General features: G+C 39.7%; 1 protein-coding gene across 1 annotated transcript in view; it reads right to left on the reverse strand.

Annotated features, from left to right (window-relative positions):
- Positions 1-15,272, reverse strand: part of PIP4K2A (phosphatidylinositol-5-phosphate 4-kinase type 2 alpha) — a 208,070-nt gene that overhangs the window by 96,153 nt on the left and 96,645 nt on the right. The window contains exon 2 of the mRNA XM_051961622.1: positions 548-645. Coding sequence (XP_051817582.1) covers positions 548-645 — 98 coding nt within the window. The remainder of the gene's footprint in view (positions 1-547; positions 646-15,272) is intronic.

Consider the following 15,272-nt stretch of genomic DNA (forward strand, 5'->3'; position numbering starts at 1 on the left):
GAAAGCCCAGTCTCCAAATTATATTATGACAAGGACTGGCTTACCCGTTTCACTCAGGTTATTGGCTTTATTTAGAAATTCTTTCATTTAAATTCACATAGACAAGAGTAAAATTTTCAGTCTTTTATATGGCCTCCTATTAGGTTTTACAAAAATGTATATCAACCTTTATTCACCAGCAAATTTTCTTGATTTTTATCCAAAATGAGTCTTTTTAAGGATATACACTATAAGAGGCAAGCTTATATTTCTTCTAAAATCCAAATAATTTACATCTTTTCAAAAATTCCCATTATAATGCGAATTTCACTTTTAACATGTAAGCTATTCATAGAGAACAATATGCATATGGCAAAAGGATACTCCCCAGTAGGCCCTGCTGTTACTTTTTTCTACAGAACAGATGGTTGTGTTTATCACAAGATTAACTTAATCAGCAAAACTTTACTCCTACCCATTGAAAAATAATGGAGTTTTTAAAAACTTTATAAAAACTGAACTCCCAGGAACTCTAACAGCACAAGAGAAAGGTGGTAATTGAACTTACTTGTTAAAAAGGTGATTATCCACCTTTATCTTGGAATATGCTTTGAAATCATCTGGCATCAGCATTACAGGGATCTGGACATGGCTCAGTTCATTGATCTAGAAGGGAAAAAAGGAACATTCCCCAGTGGTTATCATTGTTTGGAAAGCCACTTCTCATTTTCTCCTCCTGTGTGCCCTGCGTTGGTTTTAGGATTCTCCGTTTCTCCCTGCTGCTCTTCTAAAGGTTTTCCTCCCTTGTTTTCCCATCCCCTTGCCACTGTGATATATAAACAGCTGCCTCTTGAGTCCCATTACATTAACACTCCCTAAATCAGATCCTTGGTGCTTGGTTCTCTCACCAAGGGTCAGGATATGTTGACTAATGTGGGGGAAAAAGGTAAGACCCTCGCAGCAGGAGCTCCCCCTGGCACTGGCACTTAAGCAAAATGAGGAGGACTATCTAGCACATTGTCACTATTGAACCAATCAATCAAAAAAGTATGAAGTGCCTACTGTGTGCCAAGCTTATGGTAGGCACTGACAATACAAAACCAAAAAATGTTAACAAATCTTATTCTCAAGGAATCAACATTATAAAGGTTACCTCTCCTACCTACCAGTGTCTCAGGTCTAAGGATTGTTTGGCTGACACCTACAAACCCTTTTCCCTTTGTGGAATGTGTTCACTCTCACCTCCTTCTTTCTAAGGCTGACTTCCCACTTTGGGGAATTGTTAAGAACATCACTGCTAACTTCAGCGTGGCCATTGGGATTTTGTTACTCTTTGAAGTTTGGCTCCAGTCATAGAGCCTCCAGTTTAATGTTGGTTTCCAAAATCAAGAGCTCTTTCTGTTAATTGCTCCTAATTACCAGCCCAAGTGGGCTCCAGTCCCCATTGGGGAATTCCACTTTTCCCCTCCCTCCCTTCTACCTCCTTCTACTTGCCTTATTTGCTTCACAATATTTTGGCTTTTTTCACTCTAAATACCCTCACCATTCCCCCATCTACAAAGTACAAGGTGCTAATCCTCTCCCCTGGGGGGAGGGGGGGGGGAATGACTTCTTTGTTGACAAAAGGAAATGTCTGAAGAACAACTTAGGCTTTCCTCTAAAATGCAAACTTCAGCCCCTTGCAATTTAATTCTACAAGAATATAGGGTATATAATGTGTTGTGCTAGGTGCAAGAGACACTATGTCAAAAGGACTAGTCAGTCCCTTCCCTCAACCAACCAAGAACTCTACTTTGTGCTGGACCTTGCTAGATCTGGAGATAAACACAAAGATGCAGATAGTTCCTACCCTCAGAGAGCTTATGTTCTAACAGGGGAGACCACATGTACAAATACAGGAAAATTTAAGATATATACGAATCAAACACAAGCTGAGGGCACCAGGAGAGGTTTCCCTAAATAGCTGTCACTCTGGCTGTCTCCAAGGAAAGATGGGATTCCTGGGAGGCAGAGGTGACGAGTGAGGGCATTCCAGGTTATGGTGGGTGTCAATACTAAGACGTGGCAAAGGAAGATAGAGCATACCATGAGAAAGAGCAACTAGAAAGTCAGCAGGATTGGACCACAGAGAACATAGGAGGGATTAAAATATATATATATATATATATATATATATGTATATATATACACACACACACAGAATGGAATTAAAGGAAGAGGCTACAGTGTGAAGAGCTTGAAAACCTCCTGGGGTGGGGAGAGAGTGGTAAAAACATGCAGAGGAAGGCAAAAATGGAAGAGGAAGAATACTAAGGGGACCAAGAAAGCCTAAAAGGAGGAAAGCTTGCTTGTAGAAGGGAGGTAAATGCAGAGGGTATCATCATCAGGAGGCTGGTTACTGGGTGACAAATTTTTTTTTTGGGGGGGAAGGCCCTAGCAACTCATTAGGCCACTTATTAATCAGTGTAGGAAACAGTCATACCAATGAAATCACAACTTCTTAAAGAATAAAGGTGAAAAATTTAAGAAAAATTCTGAGTTTGTTGATCCCGATAAGCTTGCTTTATTGATGTTTTAAAATCATATTATAAAGCATTTCAGCACCGAGTGCTGAAGATATTGCTGGTTGGAAATTGGCTGTGTGGTATTACAGGTCAAACCCATTTGAAATAAGCACAATTCTAACAAAGAAGCTGTATGAATGTACGTGTACATAAACATAAAGATTGCTACGCCTTCAGCAACAACCTAGTCAAAACCATATTTGGGACAACCCAAATCTAGTATAACAAAAGAATTAGAATAGAGCCTCGGGTTTCACTGTAATGGGAGATGACCTGTATAAAACCTTAAATCAGTCCCAAACAATCTTAATTACAACCACCAACTCTCCAATTAATTCTTGTACTGCACAGACTGCTGATTTATAAAACCTTTCCATACAATTAGCTCTCAGGTTTTTCACTGCCATAAATTGCTCTGAGGATTCTTTTACTGTTGCCAACAGCTACTACCCAAGCCAAAATAACATCACAGCACAAGTCAAAGAAGGAAGCTAATCCAGCATCACCTGGAGATCGTCCGAGCTTTGCCGGAGTGTAACATCTCCAGAGTTTCCTTTGCATGATTCTCTTTTTAAACACACCAACAGGCTGTTTATAAAAACTGGAACAATAATAGAAAATTATATAGCTATTTTGATTCATTCTCTATTGTTTTAAGTACCTCACCAGTACAGGGTAATTCACAAAGCAAATTTGTAAGACAGATAAACACCTCTAGATTCATTTTACTATTACATTGTAAATGCTTGAAAGATTACATTTAAAAAAATCAACTCAAGAACCATAATTAGAACTTACTAATTGTTAACATAAATCCTGGGGCCAGATAATTAAAATATACTTTATAATTAAAGAGACTGTTATGGAGATAATTATTTAAATAGTTTAAAGATCTGGAAAGGAGGACTTATGTAAAAATAAGGCAAGTAAAGGTGTCAAAACAAAGGGAGCATGTGCCTGCGGGAATACAACAATTTAGGGTGACTACCTAGAGCAGACAAGGGCTCTGGATGTGGAGCCAGATGACCTGGTGCTTGGACGCTTGGAATCTACACCATCTCATTTACCAGCTCTGGGGAAATACGAGTTTGCTGACGTGTAAAATGACAGTGTTAAATCAGGTGACTTGTGAGATCCCTTTCCAGTTCAAATCTATCATCCTATGACAAGAAAGTCTTAGTGGTGGCTCTCCTTAATAGTCATATCTCCAATCACATTTATGGTCTCTGTGATCAATGATCACATTGATTTCAGTGTCTTAATAGTTCAGAGATGAGCCATTCTCTTTGCCTTGGAATCCCCCCCCCCCTTCCTCTTTTCTCCCCAGCTAATTCCCCCTCCTCTCTGTTCATTAGCATCTCCACCAGAGGGTGAGCAAGGACCACAGGATTACACACTTAGAGCTGGAAGGTACCCTAGTGGTCATTTAGTCCACCCTTTTGTTTTACAGACAAATCAAGGTTAAGTGACCTGGCTCAAGGTGCTTCAAGTAAAAACTGTTAGAGCTAGGATTTGAACCAAAGTTCTCTGACTTCAAATCCAAGACTATTTTTTTTTAAAATCATACCATATGAAACAGTAAAAAAATCAGTGTAATTCTTTCTTTTTAGTTGCTCTGGGAAGGATCCAGGGGAGAGGATTTAAAAGGTCTTGGTTTAAATAAGGTTCAGGGATACATCTGTAGAATTCGTTGGATTTGAATAATGGAATTTTGGACATGTCACTTAACTTACTTAGGTCTAAGATTTAACTTTAAAATGAAGAAACTTGCACTAGATGACCCTGAGTTCACTTCTAGAACTAAATTTATGTTCCTATGATGTACTGAGCTTACAATATATAGAAAGCATTGTGCTAAATGCTAAGATTACAAAGAACAATCATCCTTGCTTTCTGAGAGCAATAGGACGTGTGTGTGTGTGTATAGCCATATATATACACACACATATATAACAGATAGATGATACAGTGCATAGAACACTAGACCTATAGTTAGAAAAATCTGAATTCAAATATGACCTCAATCACTAACTACATGACCCTGGGCAAGTAATTTTACCCCTCTTGCAGAAACATTAAAAAAAAAAAAGTTAATGGAAAGGCAAAACAGTGTCCAGGGATCAGAACTTATATCCTCAGGGTCAATCCAAGGAAATATTCAAGCCTTTCTTATGAACTACACCAACTGGCCAGTTTGGTTCCATTTTCTATTTTTTTTTTTCTGTTTAATTCTTTGGTTTGGATCATGGATCTAGACGATTTTCATGCTGAAAGTCATCTTAAAGGTCATTTAATTCAACCCTATCATTTTACAGATGAGGAAATGGAGGCAACCCATGTACAAGACCACACCAATCGGAAATGTGCATCAGGATTTTAACACAGATCTTGTGATTCCACATGCATCACTCATTCTACCTCAGGAGTGAATAATGCTGACCCTGGAGCCAGGAAGAATAGAATTCAAGTTCTGACTCTAATATAAACTGTCTGTATGACCTTGACCTAAATTCTAAGCAAGTCTTTAAAATAGGAATTCTTACTCTGGGATCCATGAATTATTATTATTATTTTTTAACATTTTGGCAACTTTATTTTAATGGATTCCCTTGTAATTCTATATATTTTATATATTCTGAGGAAGGTTTTACTAAGCTGTCAAAGAGTTGCATGACCCCCCACCCCAGAATGTTAATAACTTGTGCTCTTAAGATCCCAAGTTTCAGGAAAAGTGCCTATCTATATTGGTACAGGGAGTTTCTTCATCTAAGTGCTCATCACATCAATCAAACCACAAGTCTTCTTTTTATCCCTATCTCTACTTTGGAACAAGCCTAAGTGTTCTGAGTTCATTAAACTCGCTTCTTGACAAAGTTTCCCAGGTGGTAGAAGTCCAGAAGAAAACCTCCATTATTCAAAAGTATTTCACCTGTACCTGGAGTGTGAGGGGTGTGTGGGGCTTGATGAGCCCTTTTCAGGGCTGCATCCACCTTTGGTATACACCTCTCACCTGTGGCTCCAAGAAGCTGTAGTGCCCGTTGGAATAATTGTCTTGCTGGACAGGTTAATTCAGGCTGAGGGCAACTGACAGGCTTCTAACCCACTAGTGAGTTAGGGGTGTGTACCTTAAGCATATGAAGATTTCCCCCAGAAGAATGAGAGGATAAGAGCAATATGTTCCAACAGCCATTAAGGTCATTGAAGCAGCTGCTGTGAAGAACTTAAGAACTTGGTCAGACATCAGACACCAAAGTCATCCACTATCCTGTGCCATCACCACCTGTCTTAATTTTTGTCTGGCCACTAGACTTTGATGACGCTGGAAGAGAGACTAAGGATGAAGACTTTATGCAACTCTATTGCACTTAAATCCAATTCAACTGTGAGTCAAGACATCACCCCATGATGTCACTAGTCCTTTTAGAAAAAAAAAAAAAAAAGACAACAACAGCAGCAACATTCTGTACTTATTTTATATGGACCTATTAAACTTGATTGGACCCTAAAGTCAACACCAAACTAAGATCTCAAAAAACCAAGAAATGGAATAAACACATACATACATAGTAAATACTTTTCTAGATTTGTTGAGACATCAGTGGCAAAAATAAAACACACAGAAATAACTAGAAAACAAAGCAAATTTCACACTGGGAACATCCAATGATGTATCTATTTTCACAAGGAGATGAAAGAGATAGTTAACAAAAGACCAACTTTCAGAAGTTTGTATTTCTGTCAGTAAGGTTCTTCCCCTATATTTCAGCTAGATTATTGAATGTTAAATCCTTTGGGTAAATATGCATAGATCACATGTCACAGTCATAAAAAAGTCCTTGCTCAAGAATAGAAATAGTTTATCAGTTAATAAACATGGAGGATGTCTAGCTCAGAGTTTAAAAAAAAAAGGATTCCTTCTGGATACAGAGATTTCTAGATTAGGGAGCCTTAAGCTAAGGCCCATGAACCATTTATATGTGTGGGTGTGGATTTATGCAGATGTATATGTATATATACACATATATTCATAATCATATTTCAATATAATTAGTTTCCTTTGAACTCCTGTGTATTTTATTTTAACATTCAAAAACATTATTCTGAGAAGAATTTCATAAGCTTCACTAGACCAGGATTTAAGCCACACACAAAAATTTAATATCCTTAGTAATAAATGTTTCTGTTAGCAAATGATGTCATATTGATTGTACAAAGCTTGAGACACTGCAACTAAACAAGCATCAGTCACTTGAAACACTTTAGTCTAACTACCCATGGAAAAAAGCCAATGAACAAAGGATGTCTACTATCTATGCTGTGATATGCAAATGGATGGAAATTATATATATTAATTACATATATAGGTATATAAGTGATAATAAATATCAATAATATATGTCTATGTAGGTGTGTATATGTATGTTTTTGTGTGTTTCTCAGTTTCTCAGTTCCTTTATCTTGGACAGACACTATGGATGACAACGAACCTTGGATACTTAGTTTTGAAAACTGACCAGTGTTATTATGTAACCGAAGCTTATTCTTCAAGCAAAGCTCCATCTTTCTAAGAAAACTATTCTGTCACTGCCACTGTATTAAGTGACAATTACCACAGTCTTCAAAAGTTGACAAAGGGCAAGAAGAGACACAGGGTGTACATGAGTAGTCTTTAATACATTACCAACCACAAAGTATACTTAGTCAACGAATAGTTATTAAGTGTTGCTATGTGCTAGGGAGGCTCTGCCAAATGAGGGGGATCAAAAACAAGCAAAGACAGTTTCTGCCCTCAAGGAGCTCGTGTTTGAATGAAAGAGACAAAATGCAAATAACCAGATATATACAAGCCATAAGCAAAGTCAAAAGAAAATGAATCGAGAAGGAAAATCACTAGATGGTGTGTAATGGGCTGAGGCTCGAGTTGATGCACTGAGGTCCCAAGCACGTGAGGCTAAATAGTAATTGGACCATACTCTATTAATACATAAGCTTGGAGAAAGAATGGCCCCCGCCCATCTTTGTGCAAGTCCTGATGTGTTGTATGGGAAATGACGATTTTGGTGAGTGGAGACAGGGGAGGGGAAAGGGAAGCAGAAGGAGAGACTGCTGGCTGGCGTCTTGACACAGCTGTTCACATTGCTATCGCGACGACCCTTCACCTCCGATCCCCCTCTGCTAGCTGGCTTCCTGTCGCAGCTGCCCATATTGTTATCACAATCCCCCCTCACCTCTACTGAGAATAAAGATTGAAGATTTTTCCCTTAACCTGAATTCCTGACTCCGGCCGATTTTAAATACGAGGTCATCATATTTGGCGCCCAAGCGTGGGAGCCAAGGACCCTACTTTCAATGAAGAAGTCTCTAGATGACCAGGAACTTAGGTAAGCATTGTAATAGGCAAACAGGTCTATTTCTTAAAGACTAAACTAGTAACCTTTTTTGGCTGAAATGGGACAGATCCTAGGTAAAGATTCTCCATCCCCTACCCCAACCCCCCACCCCCAGCCCCACCCAGGAGTGGCCCTATAGAAAGCCTGCTTAAGCTGATAGAAGATCAAGGGCTACTTATAACTTGGGAACAGACAGCTAGACTTCTTGATACATTAAAACGGCATCTCCCCTTGATTCTTAGAGGAAGAGCAAATCTCTCCAGATAATTGGGCATTGATTGGTCAACAGCTCTCCGCATATTACAATGAAATCGGTCCTCAATCAATTTCCATCCAGGCATTCTATTTATACAATACGATACAATTGGCCTTAAGAAACTATATAAGTTCTAGAAGAAAAGGAAAAAAACTCTAGGAATAGCCAAATGGGGCCTGAGATAAAGGAGGAAGACAAAGAACAGATTAATGACCAAAGCCCCACAGGGCATGGAGACTTAAGTGAGGCTCAAGGGCGGGGTGAATCTGAGGCAGCTTCAACCCCACCTAAGGAGCAGGTAATTGACTCTCCTCCATCAACTCCACCCTCCGGGATGGAGGGAGGAGGGATAGTGGGGGGTAGGGGGGAGCAGTGACAGCACCAGCACCTCTTCCCCAGCATCCAGCAGCTCCTATGAGTAGATTGCAAAAGGGACAAATTAAGGCCAAAGCGGAAGGGAGAAATGTATTGAAATTTCAACACCATGTTTTTCCTGTAATTCAACAGTTTAATTCTTCAAGTCAAGAAAGTAGAAGATACTCACCTTTTGATATAGAAATCCTCAAAGACCTGAAAAAAGCTTGCACTCTTTATGGGGCTACTTCAGCTTATGTTAAGATGTTATTACAGAATTTGGCTTTTGAAATCTTGACCCCCTAATGACTGGAAATCTATAGCAAGGATATGCCTAGAACCTGGACAAAACTACTTGTGGCTTTCTGAATATAGTGAGCTCTGTAGGATATAAGCCCAACAAAATAGTCAAAGTGGAGTTTATGCTGCAATCACCTGTGACCTACTAACAGGTACAGGTCCTTATGCAGATGTCGCAGTACAGATTAATTATTCTATAGCAGCATATGAGCAAATTGCTGCTAATGCTATCAAAGCGTGGGCTTCTCTCCACAATAAAGATGACAAGGGGGGGGGGCCTTCACAAAAATAACACAAGGGCCAAATGAACCCTTTGCTGACTTCGTGGGACGTTTGCAGACAGCTATCACAAGAACTAATGGGGAAAATGCAGTAACAGACATTTTGATAAGGCAACTTGCTAAGGAAAATGCTAATGAGGTTTGCAGAAGAATTATACTAGGACTGTGCAAGGACTCCTTTAGAGGAGATCATAAGACACTATGCCATGGTGGGCACAGATGCCTTTTATAGCCAGGCTATGATGCAGACTTCCCAAGATCTCAACATGGGAAGACAGAGTCCCTCCTGGCAAGGGACTTCCAGAGAGACTCGTCAATGCTTCCAGTGTGGTAAAGTAGGGCATCTGAAAGCTCAATGTTGGTATAGAGACAGAATGGGAAAACAGGGTGGGAGAACAAGACCCAATACCCCATGTCCAAAATGCAACAGAGGCTTCCATTGGGCCTCAGAATGTAGACAGATTCAGGGAAAAGAGATGAGGGGCCCAGCCCCAGGGTCCAAGGCAAAAAAACACTTGGGGCATGATGGCAGCCAATGGTGCACCCAGAGAGTGCCTGGAAGTCCAGTACTCAGACATGACCAATCAGCCAGAAAGCCATATGATGGGAGAAGGGGATTACACAGTCAATCAGCCAGGAAGCAACCTGATGGCAGAAGGGAATTACAATTGGGGAGAATAGAGCTGTATGCAGCTGGGACAACTGAGATACCCCCTGGAGAGGTGAAATCTGTTCCTCTCCAGCTTATAGGTCCTTTGCTTCCAGGTACAGTAGGCTTGACCATTTCATCTCCTTTATATACGTACAAAACAGTGTCCATCCACACACTGATGTGGGAAACTGGGGAATGTGTAGATAATATCCCAGTCACTAATACAGGTAGTCAATGTGTGACTTATCACCCAGGAGACGTAGTAGCATCAGGTTTACTCATACAGAATCCTAATAAGCAACCTGGTGATAGTCACCCAGATTCTGACTGCAGGCCACAAAATCCAGGAATATACTGGACACAGCTGTAACAGCTGACCGACCTATGCTCACGATCTATATAAATGGCCTACCATTGGAAGGATTGGTAGACACAGGTGCAGATCGTACAGTTATTAGAGGTGCCAGTTGGCCTAGTCACTGGCCAAAGATTAAAGCAGACACCTATATGTCTGGCGTAGGAGGATCAATAGCAGCTGAAGTTAGTGCTGCCCCTATGAGATGGACTTTTGAAGGCAAAACAGGAGTTTTTACTCCTTTTCTATAGTTGAAAAATACCCATCAATCTGTGGGGAAGAGACATTTTACAGCAATTAGGGTTAAAAATGAGTACTTCGGTTTTTTAAGCAGGGCTGCTGTTGAAGGCCTGCCAACACTTTCACCTGTTCCTATCCAATGGAAAACTGATACACCAGTGTGGATAGAATAGTGGCCCTTAAGTAGCGATAAAATTCAGGCTTATTAGATATAGTACAGGAGCAGCTTGAACAAGGGCACTTACAACCTTCTCTAAGTCCTTGGAATTCCCCAGTGTTCATTGTAAAAAAGAAATCTGGAAAATGGAGGATGCTCACTGATTTAAGAAAAGTGAATGAACAGATGGAAATTATGGGAACTCTTCAGCCTGGACTTCCATCTCCTACTCAGTTGCCTAGAGAATGGCCTCTTTGGGTCATCGATATTAAGGATTGTTTCTATTCTATCCCTCAGGATAAGGAGGATATGAAAAGATTTGCCTTTTCAGTGACCAGCGTTAACTTAGCTGAGCCTTATAAAAGATGTGAATGGACAGTTTTGCCACAGGGAATGAAAAACAGCCCCACTATGTGTCAAATGTATGTTGCTGCTGCTCTTGCTCCAGTAAGAAAAGCATTTCCAAACGTTATGCTATTACATTATATGGTGATATATTGGGATGTGCACCTGAGGAACAAATGCTAGAAGCATGTCTACAAAAGACCATAGAAACACTAAGATACTACAAATTGTACATAGCTGAAGAGAAAATTCAAAGACATGCTCCTTTTCAATATTTAGGATATGGAGTATACCCTAAGGTGCTTACAGTACAAAAACTGTCCTTAAGAACAGAGAAGCTAAACACCTTAAAGGATTTTCAGAAATTGATAGGAGATATCCAATGGATGTGACAAAGTGTTAGGCTTGACTACCTATCAGTTACAACCATTATATGACATTTTAAGGGGAGACATTGCTTTAAATTCACCATGCCAGCTTACAAAAGAAGCTCAAGAGGCTTTGAGAGAAGTTAAACTGGCTTTATCTAATGTGGTTGAAAGAGTCACTCAAAAACCTTTGGAAATATCAGTTTTTGCCACACAAGAGGCACTCACAGCAGTCCTTCATCAAGGAGACAGTGATATAGAGTGGGTGAATCTCCCACCACAACCAGAACAAAGCCTTACTCCTTACCCTGTGCTTGTGGCTAGAATTTTATTAAAGGCCATTAAGCGAGCAATACAATTATCTGGGACAAGACCTGATAAGATACACACCTTTTACACCAATACACAAATTAATGTGTGTTGTGAGACCATCCCAGAGTGGCACATTTTAGTAGCCATGGCTCCAAATTTTACACATGGGTCTCCATTAAAGATAACCAGACTTTTACATAATTGGCGACGGATTCTTGAAGAAAAAGTTTCTAAAGTTCCTCTTAAAGGACCAACTATCTTTACAGATGCATCCAAAAACAATATTTGTGCTGTATACTCTCATGACTTAACTATAGAGTAATCAGAACTCCTTTTCAGTCCATTCAGCAGAATGAATTATATGCGATCAAGCTAGCTCTCACTTATTACCCAGGAGACATAAATATAATATCTGATTCAGCCTATTCAGTAGGTGTGGTACAAAGAATTGCCACAGCCCAAATAAAATGTGCAGTTCTAATATATATCAGCTATTTAAGGAACTTCAGGAGCAAGTGAGAAAGCATCCAGGAAAGATTTATATCTTGCATGTCCACTCACACAGTGGACTTCCAAGTCCTATTTTTGATGGGAATTCAAAGGCAGATAGCCTTTTACCTATGTTAGCCAGTACGCCTTTATTTCAGGAGGCCCAGGAATCCCATTCTAAATGCCATCAGGCTGCTCAAGCTTTGCGTTTACAATTTGGGATGACAAAAGAGGAAGCTAGGAGCATAGTAAAAAGCTGTACGGCTTGCCTTCCTTTCCACCCTCCTACACTCCCTCCAGGGAAGAACCTTGTGGTTTGAGACCCAATGAAATCTGGCAAATGGATGTGACCCATTATAAATCTTTTGGTCACCTGTCTTTTATCCACATTGTGGTAGACACTTTTTCAGGATTCACTTTTGCAATACCACCAGCAAAAGAGACAGCCCGAGTGGTCACTGAATTCCTCACACAAGCATTTGCCATTATGGGTGTGCCACAAGCAATAAAAACAGACAATGGTCCTGTATATACCTCCGAACATTTTGCACACTTTTGTGCACAGTATAAGATTTTACACACCACTGGCATACCTTTTAATCCTCAAGTACAGGCAATAGTAGAGAGGAGAAACAGAGACATTAAGACACTGCTCCAAAAACAAAAGAAAGGGGGAGCCACAGAAAACCCTAGAGAACTTCTAAATCTAGATTTATATTATTATTATTTTATATTTTTATATTATTTATATATTTTATTATTTTACTTTATATTATTAACTTCTTGATTTTTGACAAAGATGCACTGGCTCCGGCAGACAGGTTTTATAACCCACCGGAAGGGCAGTGTCCAGTGCGAGCAGCTCCACTATCTTTAGATAATCGCCAGGTGATATGGACAGACCCAGAAAGTGGTGAATGGAAGGGACCAGATAGGCTAACTGCTTGAGGGAGAGGGTTTGCTTGTATCTCTACAGGTGGAGAAGGAATCAGATGGGTGCCAACGAGCCATATTCGCCTTGTCCATCGCAGAGAGACGGAGCAGACCCCTGAAACGAAGGAGAAGACCCAAGAAATATCGGGTGGTTCTGTTGCTGATTGTGCTCACCATGAAAGAGCATGGCAGTTATTGCATTTGACTCATAGACATAGAAAATTGTTGTACTTCAAAACCCTCAGAAATCATTGGATTCTCTGAGACATGATAAGATTGTTGTAGGATTTGAAAACCCTCAGGAATCATTGGATTCTCTGAGACATGATAAGATTGTTGTAGGACTTGAAAACCCTCAGGAATCATTGGATTCTTTGAAATATAAGACTTGAAATCCCTCAGGAATCATTGGATTCTCTGAGATATAAGACTTGAAAGCCCTCAGGAATCATTGGATTTTCTGAGAAATGATAAGACTGTTACAGGACTTCAAAATCTGCTGGAATCATTGGATTCCCTAACACATAAAAAGACTTTTGCAGGACTTCAAAAACTTGGGGGGGATCATTGGATTCCCTGACATGTGAAGCAATGGACAATAGATTGGTTTTGGACTATCTCTTGGCTGCTGAAGAAGGCATATGTGTGACTGCTGTTTACATACTCTCCTTCTAGGACTTCTGGCAATCTTTTACACCATGCTGATTTATATTGTTTGTTCTATCATTACTTGCGTGTACAATTTGTTTATTACACCATATCAAGCCTGTACTGACTGTGGGGAGAATCATCACTAATAGCCTCTGCGTTATTGTTATGTGCTTGTGTAATACCTCCCAAGCTGATGGGTTTGTGCATAAGAAGACCCTTCAGCCCAGAAACCCGCTAGCAACCCCCACTTCCCTTTGGTGCTTTTCACCTCCCTTCCTGAGAAGTCAGGGGGGTTGTGATCACCTCCTTTTCAGTGCTATGGAGTATCTGAGGTCACATTTGAACTCAGCTCTTCCTGACTTCAGGATGGTATTGAGCTGCCTATCCAGTGATTTTCAATGCTAGCAAAATCTAAAAATCATCTCACTTCCTACACAGGTTCTTGGAAGGAGCCATTTCAGAATGATTTGTGAAGTGATTAATCTTCACGATGTAGGCAATCCTGTAAGAACATTCTTAATTACTTTCATTAAACCTTCTGTCTATGTAAATCAGACTGTTCTAAGATACAGACATGTATTTTATATGGGCTGCTGAATTTATTTTTCTAAGAGATAATTACACAAACACCTCAGGCTACATCATAGATTTGTTCCTGAAAAGTCAATGTATAAATCGAATCTGTGTAGAATGAATAAAAATGTCCTACTAGTTTCCTTCATGCTTCTAGAATTATTATTTCTGACTTACTCTCTATTAATTGTGGCTAACAGAAAAAACACTTGAGGTTTAAGGGGGAATTTCTATTTTCCCTTCTATCCATTTCATTTGTTCATTTTTGGTTTTGATGGAGCTCTGGGACTTGTTAACCCTCAGGACATAGTAGAAGCCTTTTCAGGTTAGGTATTCAGGTCCTTCATTTATTATGGTAGAATTTTAATTTCATGGTCTGGCTTTTCACCTGACCCAACTTATTTATATACCCTATTCCCAAACAGGATAGCAGATTAATTCTGGCCTGTTTTACCCTTGTCATTGTTAGCATTTACCCCCTGCCTACAATGTTTTTCATTAAGGCACATATGCTTTTCTTTATATCATATGAAAACGCATGTATTCGGTTATCAGGACGAAGCAGAGAGACTGATAGTTCTGGAGCTAGAGGATCTAGGAATGCCCAGATTAACCAATTACTTAAAAGAAAAACACAAAAGCATTTATTAAATACCTACTATGTGCCAGGCACTGTAATAAGTGTTTTTGATTCTTACAACAACCCTAGGAGGAAAAGGTTACTGTTATCTCCATCATACAGATAAGGAAACTGAGGCAGTCAGGGGGAGAGTGATTTGTTGAGGGCCACACAGCTAGTAAGTGCCTGAGTCTTCCGAACTTCAAGCCCAGTGTTCTATTCACTCTGCCATTAGGCTTCCACACTTAACTTTTCAGACCTTGGGCAAAAAAAAAAAAAAAAATTATTTCTGCACTTCTACTCCTCAGCTACAAAATAAGTTAGGCTATATGATCTTCAAGGTCCGTTCCAATGACAAAGTTATGTAATTCTATGTGATGTATAAATAACACATCTGTATTCACTGTGTACATTTTTATGCCTCCAAAAGAAAGCTTTTAATTTGCCCACAAAA

This window comes from Antechinus flavipes, chromosome 5, assembly GCF_016432865.1.
Source record: "Antechinus flavipes isolate AdamAnt ecotype Samford, QLD, Australia chromosome 5, AdamAnt_v2, whole genome shotgun sequence".
Taxonomy (NCBI): domain Eukaryota; kingdom Metazoa; phylum Chordata; class Mammalia; order Dasyuromorphia; family Dasyuridae; genus Antechinus; species Antechinus flavipes.